This window comes from Mesoplodon bidens (assembly GCF_964165515.1).
Source record: "Mesoplodon bidens genome assembly, chromosome: 4".
Lineage (NCBI taxonomy): Eukaryota > Metazoa > Chordata > Mammalia > Artiodactyla > Ziphiidae > Mesoplodon > Mesoplodon bidens.
Genome location: NC_138160.1, coordinates 171,262,291 through 171,287,301, shown reverse-complemented (window position 1 = coordinate 171,287,301; position 25,011 = coordinate 171,262,291). Strand labels below are relative to the sequence as shown.

The 25,011-nt window shown below is 40.5% G+C and overlaps 2 protein-coding genes across 2 annotated transcripts in view; one reads left to right on the top strand and one right to left on the bottom strand.

The window, feature by feature from the left end:
- Positions 1-25,011, top strand: part of TTC1 (tetratricopeptide repeat domain 1) — a 55,204-nt gene that overhangs the window by 2,240 nt on the left and 27,953 nt on the right. The window lies entirely within an intron of this gene.
- Positions 11,462-12,274, bottom strand: LOC308616774 (large ribosomal subunit protein uL13-like). The gene has a single exon (XM_081233164.1). The coding sequence runs from the start codon at positions 11,818-11,820 to the stop codon at positions 11,467-11,469; it is 354 nt and encodes a 117-aa protein (XP_081089290.1). The 5' UTR covers positions 11,821-12,274; the 3' UTR covers positions 11,462-11,466.

Here is a 25,011-nt window from a genome sequence, read left to right as displayed (position 1 = left end):
CCCTGGGCTAGTAACTGAGCAAGCCTTCACTTTGGGAAAGAGGCTTAGTGTCCTCCATATATCCTTCAGTCTGATCCCATAAGCAAGGTCTCCTGAAGAGTTACTGTAATATCTGAGTTTGCAAAGAACGTGAATGAGACTTGTGGCTTATGCCTCTGAAGAGCTCACTCACTGAACAGGTTACGATGGATTGGTGCTGGACTGAGATGGTAAATGTGCAGTGTAAGAATGGGAGTGGGGAGGTAGTGGGAGGTGAGGAAAAGCATCTTGTCTGTGTCCTTCCTTAGGCACTTTTCATCAAATCTGTTGGTTTTAACATGCATATGTTAGCTTTTGTGTTAGTGTGTGCTGCCAGAGGAGAAGGATAAAGGGCAAAAATGAGCCAAGTTCATGAACGGCCTCACCAGAAATGGCTCAGAAAATTAAATCAAGTACCGTACAGTAACAGCAGGGCAATGGTTCTTCAGAAAGGGAGTGTTTGGTTCACCTTTTACATCACTGGCGCAGGCTTTTTAGAAACATTGACTAAACGTCTATGTTAAAATGTTAGCAATGCTTTTCTAATACTTTAATACGTTTTGCCCTGATACAGTGGGTGGCCATCGGTTTGACAATTGAGTGGTTTGCCTCAAAATGTTACATACTCTGCTCTCCGTTCCCATGATAAAAATTAAGGTATAATTTACATGTTGTGAAATTGTTTAAGCTCTGATGTGTATAGCTCAGTGAGTTGGTTTTTTTTTTTTTTATTGCGGTGGGGGGGCTCTGCGTTGGGTCTTTTGTTACTGCATGCAGGCTTTCTCTTGTTTTGGTGAGTGGGAGCTACTCTTCGTTGCGGTGCGCAGGCTTCTCATTGTGGTGGCTTCTTTTGTTGCGGAGCACGGGTTCTAGGCGCGCAGGCTCAGTAGTTGTGGCACACGGACTTAGTTGCTCCGTGGTATGTGGGATCTTCCCGGACCAGGGCTCGAGCCCATGTCCTCTGCATTGGCAGGTGGATTCTTAACCACTATGCCACAAGGGAAGTCCCGCTCAGTGAGTTCTGACAACTGTGTACACTTGGGTAACTCACCCCAATTGTAGTATTAGCTATTTTTATGCTGCTTTAATAAATATCTTTATGAAATTAATAATAGGAAACCAGCAAAACAGATGAAGAAATGTCTCTTTGCTGCACATAAGGTTTGGTTTTATGGGTCATTGGGAAACGGATATGTTTAAGCTTGCTTCTTTTAAAGTAGACAAAGTTCAGATAATTCAACAACAAAAATAAACACAAATGGCCACAAAATGTGCAGACTTTCAGCCTCACTAATAATTTTTAAATGCAAATTAAAACATTATGTCTCATCTCTCAGATCAGAACATTGATCTGATGTTGACAAGAAGAGGAGGTAGGAATTCGTGTACTAACATTGGGAGTTTGGATTGCTACATCATTTCTATGGGGTACAGATATCAAACTTTTATATGAACATTTCTCTAGATCAGGGCTACCAGTGGAACCTTTTGCAATGATGGGAATGTTCTGTATCTACACTGTCCAATATGCTAGCCACTGGCCATTGGCTGCCACATTTTAACAGTCATCTGGCTGTTGAGCAGTTGAAATGTGGCTAGTACAGATGATAAAATGAATTTTTAAATTTTTTATTTTAGTTAATTTAAGTGGTCACACGTGGCTAGTGAGTACCATATTAGACAGTACAGCTTTAAACCTGATTCTCTTCTAATCACTTATTTTAAGGAAGTTATTAAAAATATGTATAGGTGTATATATAAAGATACATTGCAGGATCATTCATAATTTTAGAAATTTTAGAAAACTAGAACTAATGTTGAACAGAGTGTATTACTTTAAACATTTTTGGCATATTTATGTGGTAGTGTACAATGTAGTCATTAAAGAGATAAATATTAGTATTGGCACGGAGTAATGCCTGAATGTTAAATGTATTAAGAAGCAGGTGTGATAATATGATTTATAATAAATATGTATTTGGTGTTTGTCCAGTTCCTGGCACAGAGTTCCTAAAACCTTTGGGATTTCCTAGGTGGAAAGAGATAAAGGTTCGTTTTGTTACTCATAACAAGCCTCTTTCAACCACACCTGAGTTAATGTTAATGCGATGACTTTTGGAAAGCCCCTAAGGATGAGGTCTAGTTGTCAGAGTTTGGAGCTCTCAGCCTCACCCCACTCCACTCCCATCTCTGGGGAAGGGAGAGGGGCTGAAGGTTGAGTTAATCACTAATGACCAGTAATCACTAATGACCAGTGATTAATCAATCATGCTTACTTAATGAAGCCTCCATAAAAATCCAAAAGGATCGGGTTCAGAGAGCTTCATAGTTGCTGAACACCTATAGGTGGTGGGAGGGTGCATGTCCATAGGGCATGGAGGCTCAGTGCCCCTTCCCACATACCTTGCCTTATGCATCTCTTCCATCTGGCTGTACCTGAGTTATGTCCTTTATAGTAAAGTGGTAATCTAATAAGTAAACTGCTTTCCTGAGTTCTGTGAGCCCCTCTAGCAAATTAATTGAACCTGAGGAGGTGATCGTGGAAGCCGCCAACGTATATCCCGTGGGTCAAAAGCAGAGGTGACCGCAACAACATGGATGGACTTGGAGGGCATTATGCTAAGTGAAAGAAGTCAGAGACAAATACTGTATGATATCGCTTATATGTGGCATCTAAAAAGTAAAACAAACTAGTGAATATAACAAAAAAGAAACAGACTCACAGATACAGGAAACAAATTAGTGGTTACCACCGGGGAGGGTAAGGAGGGAGGAGCAAGATAGGAGTAGTGGATTAAGAGGTACAAACTATTACATGCAAAATAAGTAAGCTACGGGGATATCTTGTGCAACACAGGGAATATAGCCAAAATTTTATAATTATAAATGGGGTATAATCTTTAAAAATTGTGGATCACTATGTTGTACACCTTTTATATAACTTATATAATACTGTACATCCACTATACTTCAGGAAAAAAAGAAAATATATATAAACAGACCAGAAAAAGCACAAATGACAACCTGGACTTGCAGTTGGTATCTGAAGTGAGGATGGAGCCAGTCTTGTGGAACTCAGCGCTTAACCTGTGGGGTCTGACCCTATCTCTGGGTAGATAGTGTCAGAATTGAGTTAAAGTGTGGGACGTTGGCTGGAGTCCACTGCAGAGCTGGAGTTGCTTGGTGTGGGAGAAACTCCTACACGTTTGGTCACAGAAGTGTTCAGAGTGAGTGTTGAGAGGAGAGGAGACACCCAGGTGTTTTCTCTTTATAGCAGGTTATGGAACAGTCAGTGATGATTCCTTTTACGTCAAAAACCTGTGTGAAAATATGTTTATACATGAAAGTTTGGCAGGATATACACCAAATTATAAAAAGTGAGTAGCTCTAAAGGGTGTGATTATTGGGAAGTTTTCATTTATATTTAATATAATTTTGTAATGTTTGCTTTTTTATGGTAAGCATGTATTACACTTATGATCAACAACAATAAAAGTTATTCCAATTTGAGGATATAAATAAATAAAAATTTGATTCTTTACACCCAGGGTGGACTTTCTACTAAAGAAAAAAGCACAAAAGCTGACCTTTGAGGATTTGGGAAAGATATGCTATCATAGGGTATATGTATTACTGAATGTATCAAGTATTAATAGCTAAAGTCTGTTATTCAAGCTGACTTGACTTGCCCTGTGGCTGAGAAGATGATCCAGGCTCAAGAGGGTGCCAGTTCTCAGCAGTTCAAGAGTAACAGAGGAGGAAGGCAGTTAAGATTCAGTTAAAACTGGCAAAATCTCTTAAGGAAAGCACTATGTGTGTGTTTGTTTCAGCAGCTATCTTAACTATTTGTGAAACCTTAAATGTAGCTATGACTACCCAGAAAAATAGGATTTTAGCTTACATTTGAGATGTACTAGATCTGCAAAGCAAATAAGTGATTCTTTTTTTTTTTTTTTTTTGGCTGTGTTGGGTCTTCGTTTCTGTACGAGGGCTTTCTCTAGTTGTGGCAAGCAGGGGCCACTCTTCATCACGGTGCGCGGGTCTCTCACTGTCGCAGCCTCTCTTGTTGCGGAGCACAGGCTCCAGACACGCAGGCTCAGTAGTTGTGGCTCACGGACCAAGTTGCTCCGTGGCATGTCGGATCTTCCCAAACCAGGGCTCGAACCCATGTCCCCTGCATTGGCAGGCAGATTCTCAACCACTGCGCCACCAGGGAAGCCCCAAATAAGTGATTCTTAAAGGCTTGGCTGAGGAAGACATATCTGGTAGCAGATGAGAATTATTGCTATAATAATATTCTGATACAAAGATGCTTATAGTTTGGGGACCTACAGAATATACTGCATTGTGGTGATATTGATGTAAGAGAATCATCTTTTGTGGGCTGCCTGTCAAAATGGGGTTCTTACGCCTCACGTATAAATTCTCTGGTTGTTCTTGTGCACACACTAAAGTTTGAGGACCACTGTCATGGGGCCTTGCACATAGTCTTCCTTCATTAAATAGCTGAATAATGTTTTCTCTCTCCCATGAGGGCCAGTAATTGGTCTTACAAATTACAGAGATTTTATCATTCATTTATTCAAGAAATGTTTGCATTTCTTCCACATGCCAGGCCTTGTTTGAGGCACTTAGGAATACAGTGGTGAATAAGACACACATCTCTCATATGTATATTCTAGTTGGTATGGGTGGGGTGGGGGGAATGATAAGATGAAGTGAAGAAGGCATGGGAGTTGGAAGCATGGGCAGGACTACTTAAAATTGGTTGGTCAGGAAAGGCCTCTCTGGGGAGGTGCCATTTCAGGAAAGACTTGGAGGGGAAAAGGAGTCAGATGTGTATCTGAGAGGAAACTATTCCATAGAAGGGGAGCAGTTAGTAAAAAGGCCCTGCAGGTTTGGCTGTATTCTTGGCATGCGAGGAGTGGAAGGGCCATTAGTGGGAGCATAGTGATTAAGGAAGAGAATCGGGGGTTGAAGTAAGAGAGGGTCTGATGATAGAACACTTTGTGAGCCATGGTAAGGGATATGAAGTTTTTTCCAAGTGCAGTAGGAAACAGATGGGTAGTTAAGCCAGCGGAAAGATGAAAGTTATTTCCGTCTTATTAAGAGTATTCTGGTGGTGGTGCAGAGAACGCAGGGGGTGGGGGCAGAGTGGAGCATGGGGACCAGCTAGGGCCTAACATGGCGGGCTGGGCGAAGATGATGGTAGCTTGAGCTGTGGATCGAGTGAAGGTAAGTGAATGATTTCAGGCTACATTTTGGAAGTGGAGTTGACGAGACATACTGGATTCAGTTGGGAGGGCTGGAGTGAGAAATAAGCTTGATTCCTTGGCTTTGGCTACTGGGTAGGTGGTGATGCCCTTTACAAATAGGGAGATGATGGAGGGACTTGGAGTTCGTCAGGGCTCTGGTGATTTAATTCTTGCTTGCAAATGAAAAAGTTTTTTTATTTGTAAGCCCAAATGCAGATTTCATCCTTTTAATGGATTTGCTCCCTGGTGCGGGCACATAGTGTTCATTTACAAATATATAGATCCAGTTAAGTAATGGATACAAAAGTCTGTTGCTTGGTGAACATGGGCTCACAACATATGGTTTCTGGGATTTTAAAATGTTTTCCTTAGGTTCTGAAACTGTAAAGGATTGTTTTTTCCTTTAAGGCTGTTTAGTCTTTAAACAGGAGCCATTATTGAAGTATTGGTTTAGTGCCAAAGTTCTATATCAGTCTTTCCCCCGTCGCTCTCATTTTTCTTAAATCCCACATTACTTAATCCTTTTGATTTCCATGTTTCTCCTGCCTCATTGCAATATTTTCATAATCTTATCAGTGTTATTGTAACAATGGACATGTTTGCAGGGAACAATTCTCTTGGTTGCTTCCAGAAAGTTTTCAGTAACTTTTCTATAGTGGCCTGCATATTCTGTTAACCTCATGAGAAAACCCTTTCTGATTTGTTGTTTCCCTTTTATTTCATTTCTAATGGGCATCCTTTTGAACTGAGGTTGCCATATTTACCAATTTCTTAGAGTTTACCAGTATTGAGTTTAATGAATGCTATTGGCAAGTGATTAAATAAAATCCTAGAATTTAAGAACTGGAAGGGACCTTAGATTTTTTTTTTTATACAGCAGGTTCTTATCAGTTATCTGCTTTATACATATTAGTGTATATATGTCAATCCCAATCTCCCAATTCATCCCACCACCACCACCACCTCCCCCCCACAGCTTTCCCCCCTTGGTGTCCATATGTTTGTTCTCTACATCTGTGTCTCTATTTCTACCTTGCAAACAGGTTCGTCTGTACCATTTTTCTAGATTCCACATATATGCGTTAATATACAATATTTGTTTTTCTCTTTCTGACTTCACTCTGTGTGACAGTCTCTAAGGAAGGGACCTTAGATTTCTGATTCTGAGTTTAAACCAGGGGAAATAAGGGTTGTTTTACCCTAAAACATTTGGAAGTTATCTGCTGATGGAAAAGTTAACGTGGCATTCAGTGTTTCCGGTGTTTATTAAGGAAGATCTCTTTGTGTAGATCAGTGGTTCTCAAACTTAATTGTGTCTAAGAATCACAGGAAACTTACTAAACATGCAAAGCCCTCAGAAGTGTTTGATACCACTTGTGAGGTGGTATCTTGTGAGACTTGTGAGGTGGCAGCCAGGAATCTACTTTAATAAGCATCTTCAGGTGTTTTGTTTTTTTTTAATTGAAGTATAGTTGGTTTACGTATTGTGTTAGTTTCAGGTATACAGCAAAATGTTTCAGTTATATTTTTTCTTGATTATATTCCATTATAGGTTATTACAAGATATTGAATATAATTTCCTGTGCTATACAGTAAATCCTTGTTGCTTATCTCCCAGATCGTTTTGGTTCAGGTAGAACTGTGGCCACACTTCGGGAGACAGAGGGCGAGATGAACACAGATGACTAAGCTTCCAAAACAAGAAGTATTGATTAGCCTGTATAGTGACTCCATCTAGCATCAGAAGAGCTCAATAATAGGATATTTTCTTTTACCCTGATCTGTGCCCAAGGTCTAAAAAACTTAAAGAAAGAGTTTGGGGGCAGAATTTAAGCAGTACCAAAATAAGAAAATTTATTTCTGTTAAATTGAGTTTTGGGAGATGGGATTTTCTGAGTTAAGAAACGACGAAGTATTTCCAAGATCAGTCATCTTTCCTCAGAAGGGTAAGACTTAATGAGAGTCAGGTTCTAACTACGACTGCAATCTAGAGATTCTCCCTCCAAACTCCTAGTGGACTGGTAAAAATGACTTGTGGAAAGAGCAAGTGTGTCTATATCTGTAAAGCAAGTGATGTCTGATTTCAAAGAAAACAAAACTGAAGCTTTTGTTCCCTTTTTAATGATAAAGAATTCCCTTCAGAATAATTTGTAGGACTGGTGTCCCTAGCCCTTTCAGTTTGAGGTTTCCTTATCCCGCCTAAATAGGACTGAAACAGAAAGCTTTGTTGCATATGCTTCCACTTTCCAGCCTTTTAGCAAGTGTGTAGCTTTTTTTAATCATCCTTTTTACCCAGATGTGATTGATCTCTGCTTACTGTGCTTGACTTTAAGTTTGTGCCGTTTTATTTTGTAGCAGTTACTTTACAAAGCTGCAGGGGGAAGCAGATAGCTGCTGATAGAGTTACAGTATGGAAATTAACTTGCTGATGTGAACCTCTTGTTTTTCTCCCTGTTGTCTATTAAACACATGCTCACTGTAGAATTATTTAATTAACACATTATTGACCAGGGACATACTAATATGTTTCTGTTACCTGAATGTTATTGACCAGAGACGTATCAATATGTTTTTAGAGAATGATACAGTTAATTAATATCACCATGCTAAGTTGTTAGAGCTTAAGTTGATCAAGGGTTCATTACACAACTTTTGATTGCCGTTATCATTCACATTTTGCTCCGTTAGTTTTTTGTTCCAACCTTGTGTATATTATAAATGCAAGTTTATTACCATAAGGTTTTCAGAAATGACACATCGTGAAGTTTTGAATGAAGAAGAATTTTTCAGTTAATTTTATGCAGATATTTTCTCTGATTGTCCGAGCGACATATATACTAGTGTCTCAGAAGATGATAGTTCTTCAGAGTATAGTTCTGATTCAGATGATGTGAGTATTAGACCACTAGAAAGAGAAAAAAACCTTAGTGATTGATTCTAACACGGAACGTGAAAAAGAAACTTACGGTGCTGGAGAATGCTCCTTTACTTCTACAGAGGAGTGGATTGAAGACAACATTTCACAAAAATTAGAAGACTTTACAGGTGTGTCAGGTGTAACTGTTGAATATAATCACCCACAAAGTGTTAGTGAAATAACAATTTTTGGTAATGACTTTTTCGAGTTGGTCGCTTCTCAAACTTGAATCACCAACAGAATGAAAAATCATATAAAAAGTATGATGAGGCTTTAAAATGGACTGATGTGACCAATAGTGACATGAAGAAGTTTATTTTTTTATTTTATTTATTTATTTTTTTTTGCGATACGCAGGCCTCTCACCGCCCTGGCCTCTCCCGTTGCGGAGCACAGGCTCCGGACGCACAGGCTCAGTGGCCATGGCTCACGGGCCCAGCCGCTCCGCGGCATGTGGGATCCTCCCAGACCGGGGCACAAACCCATGTCCCCTGCATCGGCAGACGGACTCTCAAACACTGCGCCACCAGGGAAGCCCGTGAAGAAGTTTCTTGAATTAATAATTTTGATGGGACAAATAAGAAAGTCACACTGGAAAGAATATTGGTCGACTGATCCCTTACATGAAACACCTGTCTTTCCAAAGGTTATGACGAGAAGAAGGTTCGAACAAATAATGATGTTTCTTCACTTTAACGATAACTCGGAAACTCCACTTCCTGCAGACAGAATTTCAAAAGTTAAACCTCTTTTGGATTATTTTCTACCAAAGTTCCAGTCAATCTATGTACCCAAACAAGAGCTATCACTTGATGAGGCAATGAAAGTGGAGAGGATGATGCAGATTCAAAACCTATAATCCCAGAAAACTTACAAAATATGGAATTCTGGTCAGCATGGTTAGGGAAAGTGAAACTGGATATATATGCAACGTTTTACAACAGTGTGATTTACAACAGGGATTTACAACAGTGTGTCCACATCTGAAATATTGTTGAAAAATAAAACCAGAGTTTGTGGGGCTATAAGAGAGAAGTGTGGTCTACCAAACCAATTAAAGGAGAAATCTAAAAACCTACAGAGGGGAGAAATGACATTCTTACGGAAGGGAGAAGTGATTCTTCTATGGAAAGACAAGAGGCTAGTCTACATGGTGACAGCTATTCATGACGCCTCCCTGGCATCTACAGGAAAGGAAGACAGGAGGACTGGCCATCAGATAACTAAGCCCACTTGTATATCAAAGTATAATAGATATATGAAAGGAGTTGATCAGTCTGATCAATATCTGGCAAACTTCAGTATCTTCCAGAAAACTCGAAAATGGTATAAGAAAGTGGGTTTCTATTTGAGTAATTGCGGTTTATTCAGTGCATTTAAGATTTATTATAGCTTTAATGCACAGAATAAAATGACTTACAAGCAATTTTTGTTAGCAGTAGCTAGGGAATGGGTAACTGACCATGCTGGTGAATGTAGTGGTAGTCCCGCGCCTAGTCCTTCTTTTGGCATTTCTAAAAGAGTCCCCCGCAAAGATCCACCTTGCCGACTATCAGGTAAAATAAAAGAACATATTCTAGAGGAAATAATACCCACAGGACTAAAAAAAAAAAAAAATGCTGCCAGAAAGTGTAGAGTCTGCTCTTCCAGGGGAAAGTGCAGTGAAACCCAGTATATTTGTAATAGATGTTCTGTTCCCCTGCACAGAGGTGCCTGCTGTACTGCCTATCACACTCTAACGAAATATTAGAATGCTTTAGTGAGACATGTACAAAGTTTCAAATAAAGTGCAAAAAAAGTTTGTTGATACTTACTCAAATGCGGCTGTTCAGTGTTCACTTACATAACAAATTGCTGGCCACAGGCGTTAGTTTCTGCAAAAATCCCCCGGTCAGTAACGTGTTAAGAGAAGATTTTTTTAATATAAAAAATTTTTTGCAAGTGCAAATTTTGATCATTTAATAATGAAATAATGATAGAAGGGATATACACTTTTAAGTTCCAAGTCAAGTGTGTTTATGTTGTGTTCACTGACCTAAAGTATAGGGAATATCCCTAGCCAGCCACTTCATTGAGTGGGTCTCTGGTGGAGAGTGGTTGTTTTATGATTGATAAGGGAATGGTTGAACACCTTCTGACATTTTTGCCAGGTTACGCCAGTATTTAAAGTTATATCAGTTGGAGTTCTCTAGGATTTTGAGTCATAGAAAGCCATTCCAACAACTGAGCTTAAAAAGGAATTCACCTGTTTTTTGCTAGTACTTATATGGGTTCTCTTTTTACATTTAGGTCTGCAATCCACTTGGAGTTTATTCTTGTGTATGGTGTGACATAGCAATCTAATTTTATCTTTTTACAAATGACTACCAACTTCTCCCAGCACTGTTTTTAAAAGTCCATCTTTGCCTCAGTGATCTAGTTAAATTTTAGTATCAACTAAGACCAAGTTTGTATCCTTTCCGAAACGCTTACCTTCTTCCTGTTTGTCAGATAATCATTTAAAACCTAACTTAGTTTATAGTGGCATTATTTGTCAAAACAGAGAACCTCATTTAGACTCAGACTGGGACACCAGAGATTTGTGTGGTAATAAAATTTCAAAATAACTGGAGAATTGATTAGTATAGAAGTAAGAAGCATGCTGTTGAGATGGTTTTCTGCGATATATTTCAACTCTTTCATCTTTAAGAAAGTACTGTTCCCCATGTCATATGAATTTCTTTTTTTTTTCCTTTAAAAATAAATTATTAGTTTTGGCTCACAAAACATAGGGAAGACTAACACAAGGGCTATGCCTGTGACCCCTTGGGCTGTACTTCGCTTCCATAAACACCTTTTAGAACCCCAGACTCATGCTGCCAAAGCATTCTCACATCCTAACAGCTGCAGAGTATAGCATCCGACCACGTGGGAAGCTTAAACAGACTCCCTGTAAGCGATGCGGGGGTCCCTTCCAATTAGGTCTTCCAGCTCACTTTTGCCGGTATTAGGACAGCACTGGTTGTACCAGCTGCCCATGTCCTAAAAGTCTCATGAATGAACAGGTCACAGGCAAATTACGCCTGCACAGCCCTTATAACTTTTTAAAAGTTTTTTAAAAGGCCTTTCTTTAACAGCAGTGGCTAAGGCCCCTTCGCTATATCCAGTCTTCTAAGCCCCAGGCTGCCTGTGGCACCTGGATGGCAGCCCCTGGGGGTCCCCCACATCCTAGGGTGGTGATGGAGGAAGGACAGGCCAGGCCAAGCATGAAGAATAAACAGTCATTTTTTATTGGGCTCAGACTAGGAATCCATGGGTCTTGAGCACCTCTGTGAATTTGTCAGTTTTCTTCTCTCTGTTCTTTTCGGCCTGCTTCCGTAGCCTCGTGAGCTGTTTCTTTTTCTGGTAATGGATCGTGGCCTTCTCCTTTCTCTTCTCCCCCAGGGCGGCTGTTACTGCCTGGTACTTCCAGCCAACCTCATGAGCCAGGCGCCCTAGGTAGGCAAACTTCCGCGTGGGCTTCAGGCGCACAACCTTGAGGCCAGCAGGAACCACCAGCCGCTTTTTCATGTCATAGGGTGGCGGGATCCCTTCAAACATCTTGAGGCGGTCCAGAGCGGGCTGGCCTCGCTTGGTCTTGTGGGGCAGCATGCCTCGCACTGTCCGCCCGAAGATGCGGCTGGGGGCTCAGAAGTGGTAGGGGCCGCGGGAGGGGTTGGTGTTCATGCACTTGCGGAGGAAGGCCAGGTACTTCCACTTGTTTCTGTAGAGATTGCCAGAAATGTTGATGCCCTCACAGTGCACAACCACCACCTTTTGACCCAGAAGCACCTGCTCGGCCACGATGGTCGCCAGGCGGCCCAGGAGATGGCCTCGGCCATCGAGCAGCAGGACCCGCCCCTCCGCCACCTTCAGTAGCCGCCTGGGAAAACATGTGAATTTCTTTTACCCGATGAAGCAAGAAAATAATTTCCTGGAAAACAGAATAAAATAAAAGATCCCGAGCATCCCTGTATTTGTAAAGGCAAAGAATAAGTTTTAAACACTTGCAGATTGAATTCATCCCTCTGCAAGGAATCCATTTTGCTAACTCAGTGGAAAATGTCCTTGGATTAACTATAGAAGAAAAACCCAAGACCTGTGGTGCAAGTCCCTGATTCAGTGAGGTAGAGGTTTATTTTTAACATAAACATCTACCCCAGAATGACTAAACATCAGATCTCTAGGACTTGATGACATGTTCTAGAGCAGTGTCATCTTCTTTTCAAGTGCCCTAATTCTTGGTAGCAAGGGAATTTAAAGTCACTTTTTCTTTAGGACAGTGAAACATATAAGCTCTGTGCTTATTACCTTTTTGCAGCAGTTTCTGTGTCTTGCTCTTACTTCCTCCTGCGAACAATTCTTTATTTCCATACCTGTGGAAGACAATATAGTCTTGTGGTTAAAAGCATAAAAGGTTAGACAGATCTGTCCTAGCTCCATCATTTAACTTGATGTAAAGTGGGATAATAATAGTACCTGTCTCACAAAGTTGTGGTAAGGATTAAATGACTAGCACATAAAAGCACTCAGAAAGTGTTAGTTGTAGCTAAGTCAGAATTCAATGGTGAGTGTAGACTGCAAAATGCTTAGGGGTCTGGAACCTCTAAGATCTCTTAAGAGTCATTTTTGGACACATTTCCCCCAAGGTGGCAAGCATAAATGAATATTACAAATTTTTAGAATTATGCTAACCTCAGTCAATAATCCATAAATTATCCTTCAAGTTAATTTATGAAGAACAAATTGAGTGTTTGCCTGGGGATATGAGCTTGGGGTGAGAGAGAGGGTATTACAGATTTGGAAGGGGCACATGGGAAGTTTCTGAGGTTCTGGCAATTTGTTCTCTTTGTGTATTTTGTAACTGCCATTAAGTGCATATACATTTATATCTGTTATATTTTCTTGGGTTATTGACTCGTTTATCATCATGAAATGTTCCTTTTTTGTCTCTAGCAATATCTCTCTTTTTAAAAACTATTTTGTCTCATACTTCTATAGGCATTGCTATAGAGTAAATGTTTTAATCCTCCCAAAGTTTACATCTTAAAAACTAACTCCCGCCGGGCGCGGTGGCGCGCGCCTGTAGTCCCAGCTACTTGGGAGGCTGAGGCAGGAGGATCGCAGGAGGATCGCTTGAGCCCAGGAGTTCTGGGCTGTAGTGCGCTATGCCGATCGGGTGTCCGCACTAAGTTCGGCATCAATATGGTGACCTCCCGGGAGCGGGCGACCACCAGGTTGCCTAAGGAGGGGTGAACCGGCCCAGGTCGGAAACGGAGCAGGTCAAAACTCCCGTGCTGATCAGTAGTGGGATCGCGCCTGTGAATAGCCACTGCACTCCAGCCTGGGCAACATAGCGAGACCCCGTCTCTAAAAAAAAAAAAAAAGCTAACTCCCAATGTGATGGTATTAAGAGATGGAGCCTTTGGGAAATTATTAGGTCATGAGGGTAGAGCACGCATAAATGGGATTAGTGCCCTAATAAGAGATCAAAGAGAGCTCCCTTGACCATTCTGCCATGTGAGGCTATGGTGAGAATACCCCTATGATCCAGGAAGCAGGCCTTCACCAGACAGTGAATCTGCCAGTCCCTTGATCTTAGACTTCCAGCCTCCAGAATGTTTGTTGGTTATAAGCCACCAATCTTTGGTACTTTTGTTGATAGCAGCCCAAACTGACTAAGACAGCCACTCTTTCTTTTATGGTTAACTGTTTGCATGATATATTTTATACATCCTTTTATTTTCACCCTATTTGTGCCTTTGAATCTAAAGTGCGTCTTATAGATAGCATATGGTTGGATCTTCTTGATTCCAGTCTGACAGTCTCTGCTGTTTGGTTAGAGTGTTTAGTCCATTCACATTGTGCTAGTGACATGGTTATATTTATATCAGCCATTTTGTCTTCTGCATGTCTCTTGTCTTTTTTATTCCTGTTTCTTTCACTGCCTTCTTTTGTGTTGATTTTTTTAGTGTATCATTTTAATACTTCTGATTTTTTAACCATCTGTTTCTTAGCCACAGTTTCCTAGTGGTTGCTCTATGGTTTACATTACGCATCTTATTACAGTCTACTTTAATGCTACGTAATTCCAATAAAAAATAGAAACTTTGCTTCAGTATAGCTCCATTTCCTCCCCCCTCCTTTGTGCTACCATCATCATATATCAATATATTTTGTAAACCCAACCATATAGTGTTATAATTACTATCTTATAAATCTTTCTGCCTTTTAAAGAAATTAAAAGAAGAAAGAAAACAACATATTTATAGAGCCTTTGATGTATTTACCATTTCTAATGATCTTCATTTCTTCATGAAAATTTATCATCTCCTTTCAGTCCAAGGGACTTCTTTAGTATGTCTTGTAAGGCAGGTATGGTAGCAGCAAATTCTCTCTGTCTTTATCTGTGAATGTCTTTATTTTGCTTTTGTTTTGAGGTATGGTCTTGCTAAATATCTCATTGTTGATTGACAGTCTTTTTTCTTTTACCATTTTGAATGTGTCCTTACACTGCCTCTGGCCTTCATTGTTTTTGGTAAGAAATCAGGTATTAATAGTTTTGCTGTTCGCCTATACCTGATAAGTTGTTTTTAATTTCATTGTGTTCAGATTTTCTCTTTGTCTTTGAATAATTTGACTCTGATGTCTCTAGATACGGATCTACGTACTTGGGGTTTGCTGAGCTTCTTGGATCTTTAGATAACATTTTTCATCACGGTTTTGAGATTTTCAGTCGTTGTTTTTCAAATATCTGTTCTGTCTCTCTTCTTCTGGGACTCTTATCACATATATTATGAAGGGTCTCTTCGTTTTTTTCCATCTTTTTTTCTGCCTTTAGTTCTTCACATTGGATGTCTGTTGCTCTAACTTCAAGTTTACTTATTTCTCATGCCAATTCAAACCTGTTGGAGCCCATCTGTGAATTTTTTATTTCAGTTATTGAACTTTTCGTCTTTGTTTTCTTGTTCTGTTTTTTAAAAATAATTTCTGTCCCTTTTTCATGATTCTCTTTTTTAATCATTGTCATCATGCTCATTTAAGTCTTTAAGCACATTCCTTTTAGTTTTTCAACAAATTGTTTATAGCTGCTTTTTTTTAACATCAGCATCTTAATTCTTAAAAATTTTTATGGAGTTTAGTTGATTTATAATGTTGTGTTAGTTTCAGGTGTACAGCAAAGTGAATCGGTTATTTATATATATATATATTTATATATATATATAAATATATATAGAGAGAGATAGATAGATATAGATATAGATATCCATTCTTTTTCAGATTCTTTTCCCATATAGGTCACCACAGAATATTGAGTAGAGTTCCCTGTGATATACAGTCAGTCCTTATTAGTTACCTATTTTATATATAGTAGTGTGTATATGTTAATCCCAAACTCCTAATTTATCCCGTCCTACCCCCTTTTTCCCTTTGGTAACCATAAGTTTGTTTTCTATGTCTATGAGTCTGTTTCTGTTTTGTAAATAAGTTCATTTGTATCATTTTTTATTAGATTTCACATATAAGTGATATCGTATGATACTTGTCTTTCTCTGACTTACTTCACTTAGTATGGCTATCTGTATGTCTTCTTTGGAGAAATATCTATTTATATATTCCACCCATTTTTTGATTGGGTTGTTTGGGGTTTTTTTGACAGTGAGCTGCAGAAGTTGTTTGTATATTTTGGAGATAAATCCCTTGTTGGTCACATTGATTGCAAATATTTTCTCCCATTCTGTGGGTTGTCTTTTCATTTTGTTTATGGTTTCCTTCTGTGCAAAAGCTTTTGAGTTTCATTAGGTCCCATTTCTTTATTTTTGTTTTTATTTTCATTCCTCTAGGAGGTGGATCAAAAAAGATCTTGCTGTGATTTGTGTCAAAGAGTGTTCTGCCTGTGTTTTCCTCCTTAGTTTTTTATAGTGTCTGGCCTTATATTTAGGTCTTTAATCCATTTTGAGTTTACTTTTGTGTATGGTGTTAGGGAGTGTCCTAATTTCATTCTTTTACACGTAGCTGTCCAGCTTTCCCAGCACCACTTACTGAAGAGACTATCTTTTCTCCATTGTGTATTCTTACCTCCTTTGTCATAGATTAGGTGACCATAGGTGCATGGGTTTATCTCTGGGCTTTCTTTCGTGTTCTATTGATATATATTTCTGTTTTTGTGCCAGTACCATACTGTTTTGATGACTGTAGCTTTGTAGTATAGTCGGTGGTATCAGTTGTAACTTCTCCTTTTTCATTTCTAATTTTTTTATATATATTTAAGGTAATTATTGATATGTACATTTGTATTGCCGTTTTCTTAATTGTTTTTGATTTTTGCAGGTCTTTTTGTTTTTGTAGGTCTCTTGTGATTTGATGACTATCTTTAGTGTTGTGTTTGGGTTGCTTTTTCTTTTTTGTGTGTGTATCGTAGTTTTTTGGTTTGCAGTTCCCATGAGGTTTTGATATAGCAGTCTATATACATAAAAGATTGTTTTAAGTTGTTGGGCTCTTATTTTCAAATGCAGTTCCCATTTTCTGCATTTGTACTCTCATCTTCTCATGGTTGCTGGTTTTGATATCCTATTTGTGTGTGGATGATTTCCTGCTGTTACTATGTGTTTACCTTTACCAGTGAGCTTTCCCATTTGTGATTTTCTTGTTTCTAGTTATGGCCATTTTTTGTTGTTTTTTTTCCCCCTACGTAGAGAAATTTCTTTAGCATTTGCTGTAAAGCCGGATTGGTAGTGCTAAATTCTCTTAGCTTCTGCTTGTCTCTAAAGATTTTGATATCTCTGTCAAATCTGAATGAGAGCCTTGCTGAGTATTCTTTTTTTTATTATTATTACTTTTAAATTTATATTTATTTATTTTTGGCTGCATCAGGTCTTAGCTGTGGCACACGGGATCTTTCGTTGTGGCACACGGGCTTCTCTCTAGTTGTTTGTGGGCTCCAGAGCACGTGGGCTCTGTAGTTGTGGCACATGGGCTCTCTAGTTGTGGCATGCTGGCATGTGGGCTCTTAGTTCCCCAACCAGGGATTGAACCAGCGTCCCCTGCATTGCAAGACAGGTTCTTAACCACTGCACCACCAGGGAAGTCCCTGGGTAGAGTATTCTTTTTATACACATCAGTGTATACATGTCAGTCCCAATTGCCCAATCATCACACCACCATCCCCACCCACCCGTGGCTTTCCCCACTTGGTGTCCATACGTTTGTTCTCTACATCTGTATCTCAACTTCTGCCCTGCAAACTGGTTCATCTGTACCATTTTTCTAGGTTCCACATACATGCATTAATATACGATATTTGTTTTTCTCTTTCTGACTTACTTCACTCTGTATGACACTCTCTAGATCCATCTATGTCTGTACAAATGACCCAATTTATCTCCTTTTTATGGCTGAGTAATATTCCAGTGTATACAATGAGGTGATACCTCATTGTAGTATTGATTTGCATTTCTCTAATAATCAGTGATGTTGAGCAGCTTTTCATGTGCTTCTTGCCATCTGTATGTCTTCTTTGGAGAAATGTCTATTTAGGTCTTCTGCCAACTTTTGAATTGGGTTGTTTGTTTTTTTAATATTGAGCTACATAAGCTGTTTATATATTTTGGAGATTAATCTTTTGTCCGTTGATTCGTTTGTAAATATTTTCTCCCATTCTGAGGTTTGTCTTTAGGTCTTGTTTATGGTTTCCTTTGCTGTGCAAAAGCTTTTAAGTTTCATTAGGTCCCCTTTGTTTATTTTTGTTTCCGTTACTATAGGAAGTGGATCAAAAAAGATCTTGCTGTGATTTATGTCAAAGAGTGTTCTTCCTATGTTTTCCTCTAAGAGTTTTATACTCTCCGGTCTTACATTTAGGTCTCTAATCCATTTTGAGTTGATTTTTGTGTATGATGTTAGGGAGTATTCTAATTTCATTCTTTTACATGTAGCTGTCCAGTTTTCCCAGCACCACTTTTTGAAGAGACTGTCTTTTCTCCATTGTATATCCTTGCCTCCTTTGTCATAGATTAGTTGACCATAGATGCGTGGGTTTATCTCTGAGCTTTCTATCTTGTTCCATTGATCTATGTTTCTTTTTCTGTGCCAGTACTATACTGTCTTGATTACTGTAGCTTTGTAGTATAGTCTGAAGTCAGGGAGTCTGATTCCTCCAGCTGCGTTTTTTTCCCTCAAGACTGCTTTGGCTATTCAGGGTCTTTTGTGTCTCCATACAAATTTTAAGATTTTTTGTTCTAGTTCTGTAAAAAATGCCATTGGTAATTTGATGGGGATTGCATTTAATCTGAAGATTGCTTTGGGTAATATAGTCATTTTCACAATATTGATTCTTCCAATCCAAGAACATGGCATATCTCTCCATCTGTTGGTATCATCTTTAATTTCTTTCATCAGTGTCTTAAAGTTTTCTGCATACAGGTCTTTTGTCTCCCTAGGTAGGTTTATTCCTAGGTATTTTATTCTTTTTGTTGCAATGGTAAATGGGAGTGTTTCCTTCATTTCTCTTTCAGATTTTTCATCATTAGTGTATAGGAAGCAAGAGATTTCTGTGCATTAATTTTGTATCCTGCAACTTTACCAAATTCACTGATTAGCTCTAGTAGTTTTCTGGTGGCATCTTTAGGATTCTCTATGTATAGTATCATGTCATCTGCAAACAGTGACAGTTTTACTTCTTCTTTTCCAATTTGTATTCCTTTTATTTCTTTTTCTTCTCTGATTGCTGTGGCTAGGACTTCCAAAACGATGTTGAATAATAGTGGTGAGAGTGGACATCCTTGTCTTGTTCCTGATGTTAGAGGAAATGCTTTCGGTTTTTCACCATTGAGAATGATGTTTGCTGTGGGTTTGTCATATATGGCCTTTATTGTGTTGAGGTAGGTTCCCTGTATGCCCACTTTCTGGAGAGTTTTTATCATAAATGGGTGTTGAATTTTGTCAAAAGCCTTTTCTGCATCTATTGAGATGGTCATATGGTTTTTACTCTTCAATTGGTTAATATGGTGTATCACATTGATTGATTTGTGTATATCGAAGAATTCTTGGATCCCTGGGGTAAATCTCACGTGATCATAGTGTATGATCCTTTTAATGTGTTGTTGGATTCTGTTTGCTAATATTTTGTTGAGGATTTTTGCACCTATATTCATCAGTGATATTGGTCTGTAATTTTCTTTTTTTGTAGTATCTTTGTCTGGTTTTGGTATCAGGGCGATGGTGGCCTCATAGAATGAGTTTTGGAGTGTTCCTTCCTCGGCAATTTTTTGGAAGAGTTTGAGAAGGATGGAAGTTAGCTCTTCTCTAAATGTTTGATAGAATTCACCTGTGAAGCCATCTGGTCCTGGACTTTTGTTTGTTGGAAGATTTTTAATCACAATTTCAATTTAATTACTTGTGATTGGTCTGTTCATATTTTCTATTTCTTCCTGGTTCAGTCTTGGAAGGTGTTACCTTTCTACGAATTTGTCCATTTCTTCCAGGTTGTCCATTTTATTGGTATAGAGTGCTTGTAGTAATCTCTTAGGATGCTTTGTATTTCTGCAGTGTCTGTTGTAACTTCTCCTTTTTCATCTGATTTTATTGATTGGAGTCCTCTCCCTCTTTTTCTTGATGAGTCTGGCTAATGGTTTATCAATTTTGTTTATCTTCTCAAAGAACCAGCTTTTAGTTTTATTGATCTTTGCTATTGTTTTCTTTGTTTCTATTTCACTTATTTCTGCTCTGATGTTTATGATTTCTTTCCTTCTGCTAACTTTGGGTTTTGTTTATTCTTCTTTCTCTAGTTCCTTTAGGTGTAAGGTTAGGTTGTTTATTTGAGATTTTTCTTGTTTCTTGAGGTAAGCTTTTATTGCTATAAACTTCCCTCCTCAAACTGCTTTTGCTGCATCCCATAGGTTTGGATCGTCGTGTTTTCATTGCCATTTGTCTCTAGGTATTTTTTGATTTCCTCTTTGATTTCTTCAGTGATCTCTTGGTTATTTAGTAACGTATTGTTTAGTCTCCATGTGTTTGTGTTTTTTACGTTTTTTTCCCTGTAATTCATTTCTAATCTCATAGCGTTGTGGTCAGAAAAGAAGCTTGATATGATTTCAATTTTCTTAAATTTACTGAGGCATGATTTGTGACCCAAGATACGGTCTATCCTGGAGAATGTTCCGTGCACACTTGAGAAGGAAGTGTAATCTGCTGTTTTTGGATGGAATGTCCTATAAATATCAGTTAACTCTATCTGGTCTATTGTGTCATTTAAAGCTTGTGTTTCCTTATTTATTTTCATTTTGGATGATCTGTCCATTGGTGTAAGTGAGGTGTTAAAGTGTTGATTGCCTCTTTTACAGCTGTTAGCAGTTGCCTTATGTATTGAGGTGCCTCTATGTTGGGTGCATATATAATTGTTATATCTTCTTCTTGGATTGATCCCTTGATCACTGTATAGTGTCCTACCTTGTCTCTTGTAACATTCTTTATTTTAAAGTCTATTTTATCTGATATGAGTATTGCTACTCCAGCTTTCTTTTGATTTCCATTTCCATGGAATATCTTTTTCCATCCCCTCACTTTCAGTCTGTATGTGCCCCTAGGTCTGAAGTGAGTCTCTTGTAGACAGCATATATATGGGTCTTATTTTTGTATCCATTCAGCAAGCCTGTGTCTTTTGGTTGGAGCATTTAATCCATTCATGTTTAAGGTAATTATTGATATGTATGTTCCTATTACCATTTCCTTAATTTGGGGGGGTTGTTTTTGTAGGTCCTTTTCTTCTCTTGTGTTTCCCACTTAGAGAAGTTCCTTTAGCATTTGTTGTAGAGCTGGTTTTGTGCTGCTGAATTCGCTTAGCTTTTGCTTGTCTGTAAAGCTTCTGATTTCTCCATCGAATCTGAATGAGATCCTTGCCGGGTAGAGTAATCTTGGTTGTAGGTTTTTCCCTTTCATCACTTTAAGTATATCATTGCCACTCCCTTCTGGCTTGTAGAGTTTCTGCTGAGAAATCAGCTGTTAACCTTATGGGAGTTCCATTGTATGTTATTTGTCGTTTTTCCCTTGCTGCTTTCAATAATTTTTCTTTGTCTTTAATTTTTGCCAATTTGATAACTGTGTTTTCTGGTGTGTTTCTCCTTGGGTTTCTCCTGTATGGAACTCTTTGTGCTTCCTGGACTTGGGTGGCTATTTCCTTTCTCATGTTCGGGAAGTTTTCTACTATAATCTCTTCAAATATTTCCTCTGGTCCTTTCTCTCGTCTTCTCCTTCTGGTCCTTCTCCCCTATAATGTGAATGTTGTTGCATTTACTGTTGTCCCAGAGGTCTCTTAGGCTGTCTTCATTTCTTTTCATTCTTTTTTATTTATTCTGTTCCGCAGCATTGAATTCTACCATTCTGTCTTCCAGGTCACTTATCTGTTCTTCTGCCTTAGTTTTCTGCTATTGATTCCTTCTAGTGTAGTTTTCATTTCAGTTATTGTATTGTTCATCTCTGTTTGTTTGCTCTTCGGTTCTTCTAGTTCCTTGGTAAACATTTCTTGTAGATTCTTGGTCTGTGCCTCCGTTTTTTCCCCGAGATTTCGGATCATCTTTACTATCATTACTCTGATTTCCTTTTCAGATAGATTGCCTATCTCCTCTTCATTTAGTTGTTCTTGTGGGTTTTTATCTTGTTCCTTTGCCTGAAACATATTCGTCTGTCATGTCATTTTGTCTGACCTTCTGTGTTTGTGGTCTTGTTTCCACAGGGTGCAGGATAGTAGTTCCTCTTGCTTCTGGTGACTGCACCCTGGTGGGTGAAGCTGGATCTTGTCCCTCTGTTGGTCAGGGCCGTGTGAAGGGGTGTGTTTTGAGGTGGCTTCGAGCAGCCTGTCTGCTGCTGGGTGGGACTGTGTTCCTATCCTGCTGGTTGTTTGGTGTGAGGCATCCCAGCACTGGAACCTGCAGGCTATTGGGTGGGGCTGCCAATCAATATTCCTTGCTTTGTGCTGGGTCCCAGCGCATGTGAGACCTTGTGTGCACCCTCCAAGAGCTCCTGGCCCTGTGGAGCTCCTGCGCTCAAGCCCCACTGGCGTTCAATGCCAAATGCCCTGGGGTTCTTCCTCCTGGTGCCAGACCCTCAGACTGTCTTAGAGGGCTATTTTTATGTAGGAGCATCCCTGTGTAGCCTGTGTGGGTTTAATATTTTTAGGTGCAAGGGCTTTTTTTTGTATGAATGTCTGCCACCTCTTTCCTCAGTGTATGCTGGCTGTTATCCCCTTGATAGGAGGTGTGACTGATGTCGTGGTGACCAGAGCCTGCACTGGATACTGAGCAGGGCCTCCCCTTGGCTCTGTGGTTGTCACTGCCCTGTCAGGGGCAGGGTCTGCTAGCCAGTTGTTGGAGTAGAAGCCCCCAGATCCATTTCTGAGGTGCGTTTCTGATCTGTGGTGCAAGATAGGCAGGATTGGAGCGCTCCCACTGGGAGAGAAGCCACTGAGTATTCCTCCTCTGCAGCTGTTCACCCGTGAGCGTGCTCTGCTGCGTCACCCTTCACCAGTTGTGCGCACTCACAAAATTACACCGTTGTTGGCACTGCTCTCGGCCCCGCCTTAACTGTGGGTATGCTGGCAATTGGCTCTGGTGTCTGTGAGGCATTGTTTTCACCAGGACACCCGCAGAGATCCCCTGAAGTCAGGTCGTAGGACTGCAGTCATCGTGCACCTGGACCCACTGTGGGAGCTATGGAAGCAGCTCAGACTCTGGCCTGGCCCGACCCCTTGTGTGTATGTGCCCACAAAGCCCACGGCTGCTAAAGCTAGACCTGGCTCAGCTGCAGGAGCCCTCGTCTGTTTGGATGTTCTGCAGGCACTGAATTTACAAAGCTGGCAGCGGGGGTGTAAATCCGTGGTTCACACAGCCGTGAGGAGAGATTTCAGCTCTTCTTTCTTAGTTGCAAGGCCTCTGGGGCTCAGCTGTGGTTTCAGCCCCACCTCTGCATTTGGGCTACCCACCCACCTGTGTCTGCTCCTGAGGCTGCCCCGGGGGCACATGAGCCTGCCCAGGCGGGACGGGGCCAAGGTGGCAACCAGGGCAGCAAGTCCACCCAAGTGGGAGCCCCTCCTAGTGCCTGTGGAGGCAGGGGCCGGTGCATGGGGAAAGGCTGCAGTGGCAGCCCCACCCTTCATGCACCACTCAGCCATGGAGCTGCATATCTGTGGCGGCCCAGGTTTCTTCCAGGAACATTCTGGGTTGCGGAGCTCCTCACTCCCATCCCTCAGGCTGTCTCTTCGCAGCCAACAGCAGTCCGCTACCGGGGTCTGCTCTGCAGACCCCAGGTTCCAGCCCTCAGCCCCCATCTGCACCAGCAGACACACGTCTCAGGCTGGGGAGCTCAGGGTTGTGGCAGGCGCCATCTGTGTGGGTCTCACTCTGTCCTGCCTGCCACAGACGGGGTGCTGGGCTCTACCTCCGAGCCCCCAAAGCTCCCCTTCTGTCCCAGCTGACCTCCCCACTGGGGAGGGGGCTTCCCCGGATGATCTGTATATACTCGTGTTCCTGTTGACTGCTTTTTCCCCCTGATTGTGGGTCAAACTTTCTTGTCTCTTTGCATGTCTTACAATTTTTTTTTGTTGTTGAATCTGGGCATTTTAAGTAATATTGTAGCAACTCTAAAGTCTGACCTTCCCCAACCCCCCAATTATTTTTGTTGTTGCTATTTTGCCTGTCTGCTTATTTGTTTAGTAATTTACCTGGGCCTAGCTGTGTGATTCATTTCCTCTGGGATGTGTGGCCACTGACGATGGCTCTGCTCAGTTGGTTTTTGGTTTTGTTCCTGTTTTTATTTTTAAGTCTGGCTTTCTTGAGTTTGCTTCTGTTTCCACACAGTTTAGTGGCCATGCAGTACTGGTCAGAGATGATGTTCAAACACATCAAATCAATATGGCTTCCACCTGCAGTCATTGGATCTATGTGTGGATTTAAAAGTGTGTTCCAAGTTCAGATAGTTTTCAGGTCTGCCCCATTGGACCCTCTTGCATTTCCTCAGCACATGTGCACAGGCTTCTAATAGAACAAGGATGCATGAATAGTTTCAGCCCTCTCAAGTGTGCACACCAACTCCAGTCAGCCAGGATACTTGAAGAGCTTGTCAAGTGCCTCTATGACCGTCTCTTTGTATCTTCCTGTTACATTTGTCTGACCCATGGGTCCCTTGTTTGCCCAACCAGGACTGCTACCACAGATTAGTAGAACCCCTGGCCTTCCTTGTTTGCTTGCCACTCAGATTGCAACACCACTGGGCATGGATTATTTCTCCTTCTTTGAATCAAGTCAGTCCTCCAGCAGTGAAACTGCTGGTTATTCACAACCTACCTTGCGGTGTTAGATTTACCACATTGAATGATGGGAGAAAAAGGGGAGCAGTCTCTAGCAAGTATGCCACAGATTTTCATGGTTATTTCCTAAATGAGTTTTTCCTGAAATAAGTGTTATTCACTTTGTTGTTAATCTTGTAATCAATTTCCAGGACACTGAAATGTTTTTTTATCTTTCCAGTTTTGTAGTTGCTTTTGGGTTAGAGGGTTTGGAAACCTCCTCATTTAGACACATCAGAAGTCCCACCTAGGGACTTCCCTGGTGGCACAGTGATTAAGAATCTGCCTGCCAATGCAGGGGACACGGGTTCGATCCCTGGTCTGGGAAGATCCCACATGACACAGAGCAACTAAGCCCATGCACCACAACTACTGAGCCCGTGCTCCACAAATACTGAAGCCCGCGTGCCTAGAGCCTGTGCTCCACAACAAGAAAAGCCACTGCAGTGAGGAGCCTGTGCACCGCAACA

Coding starts and splice junctions, on each gene's coding strand:
- LOC308616774 (XM_081233164.1), bottom strand. CDS start 11,820: ATGCTGCCCCACAAGACCAAGCGAGGCCAGCCCGCTCTGGACCGCCTC.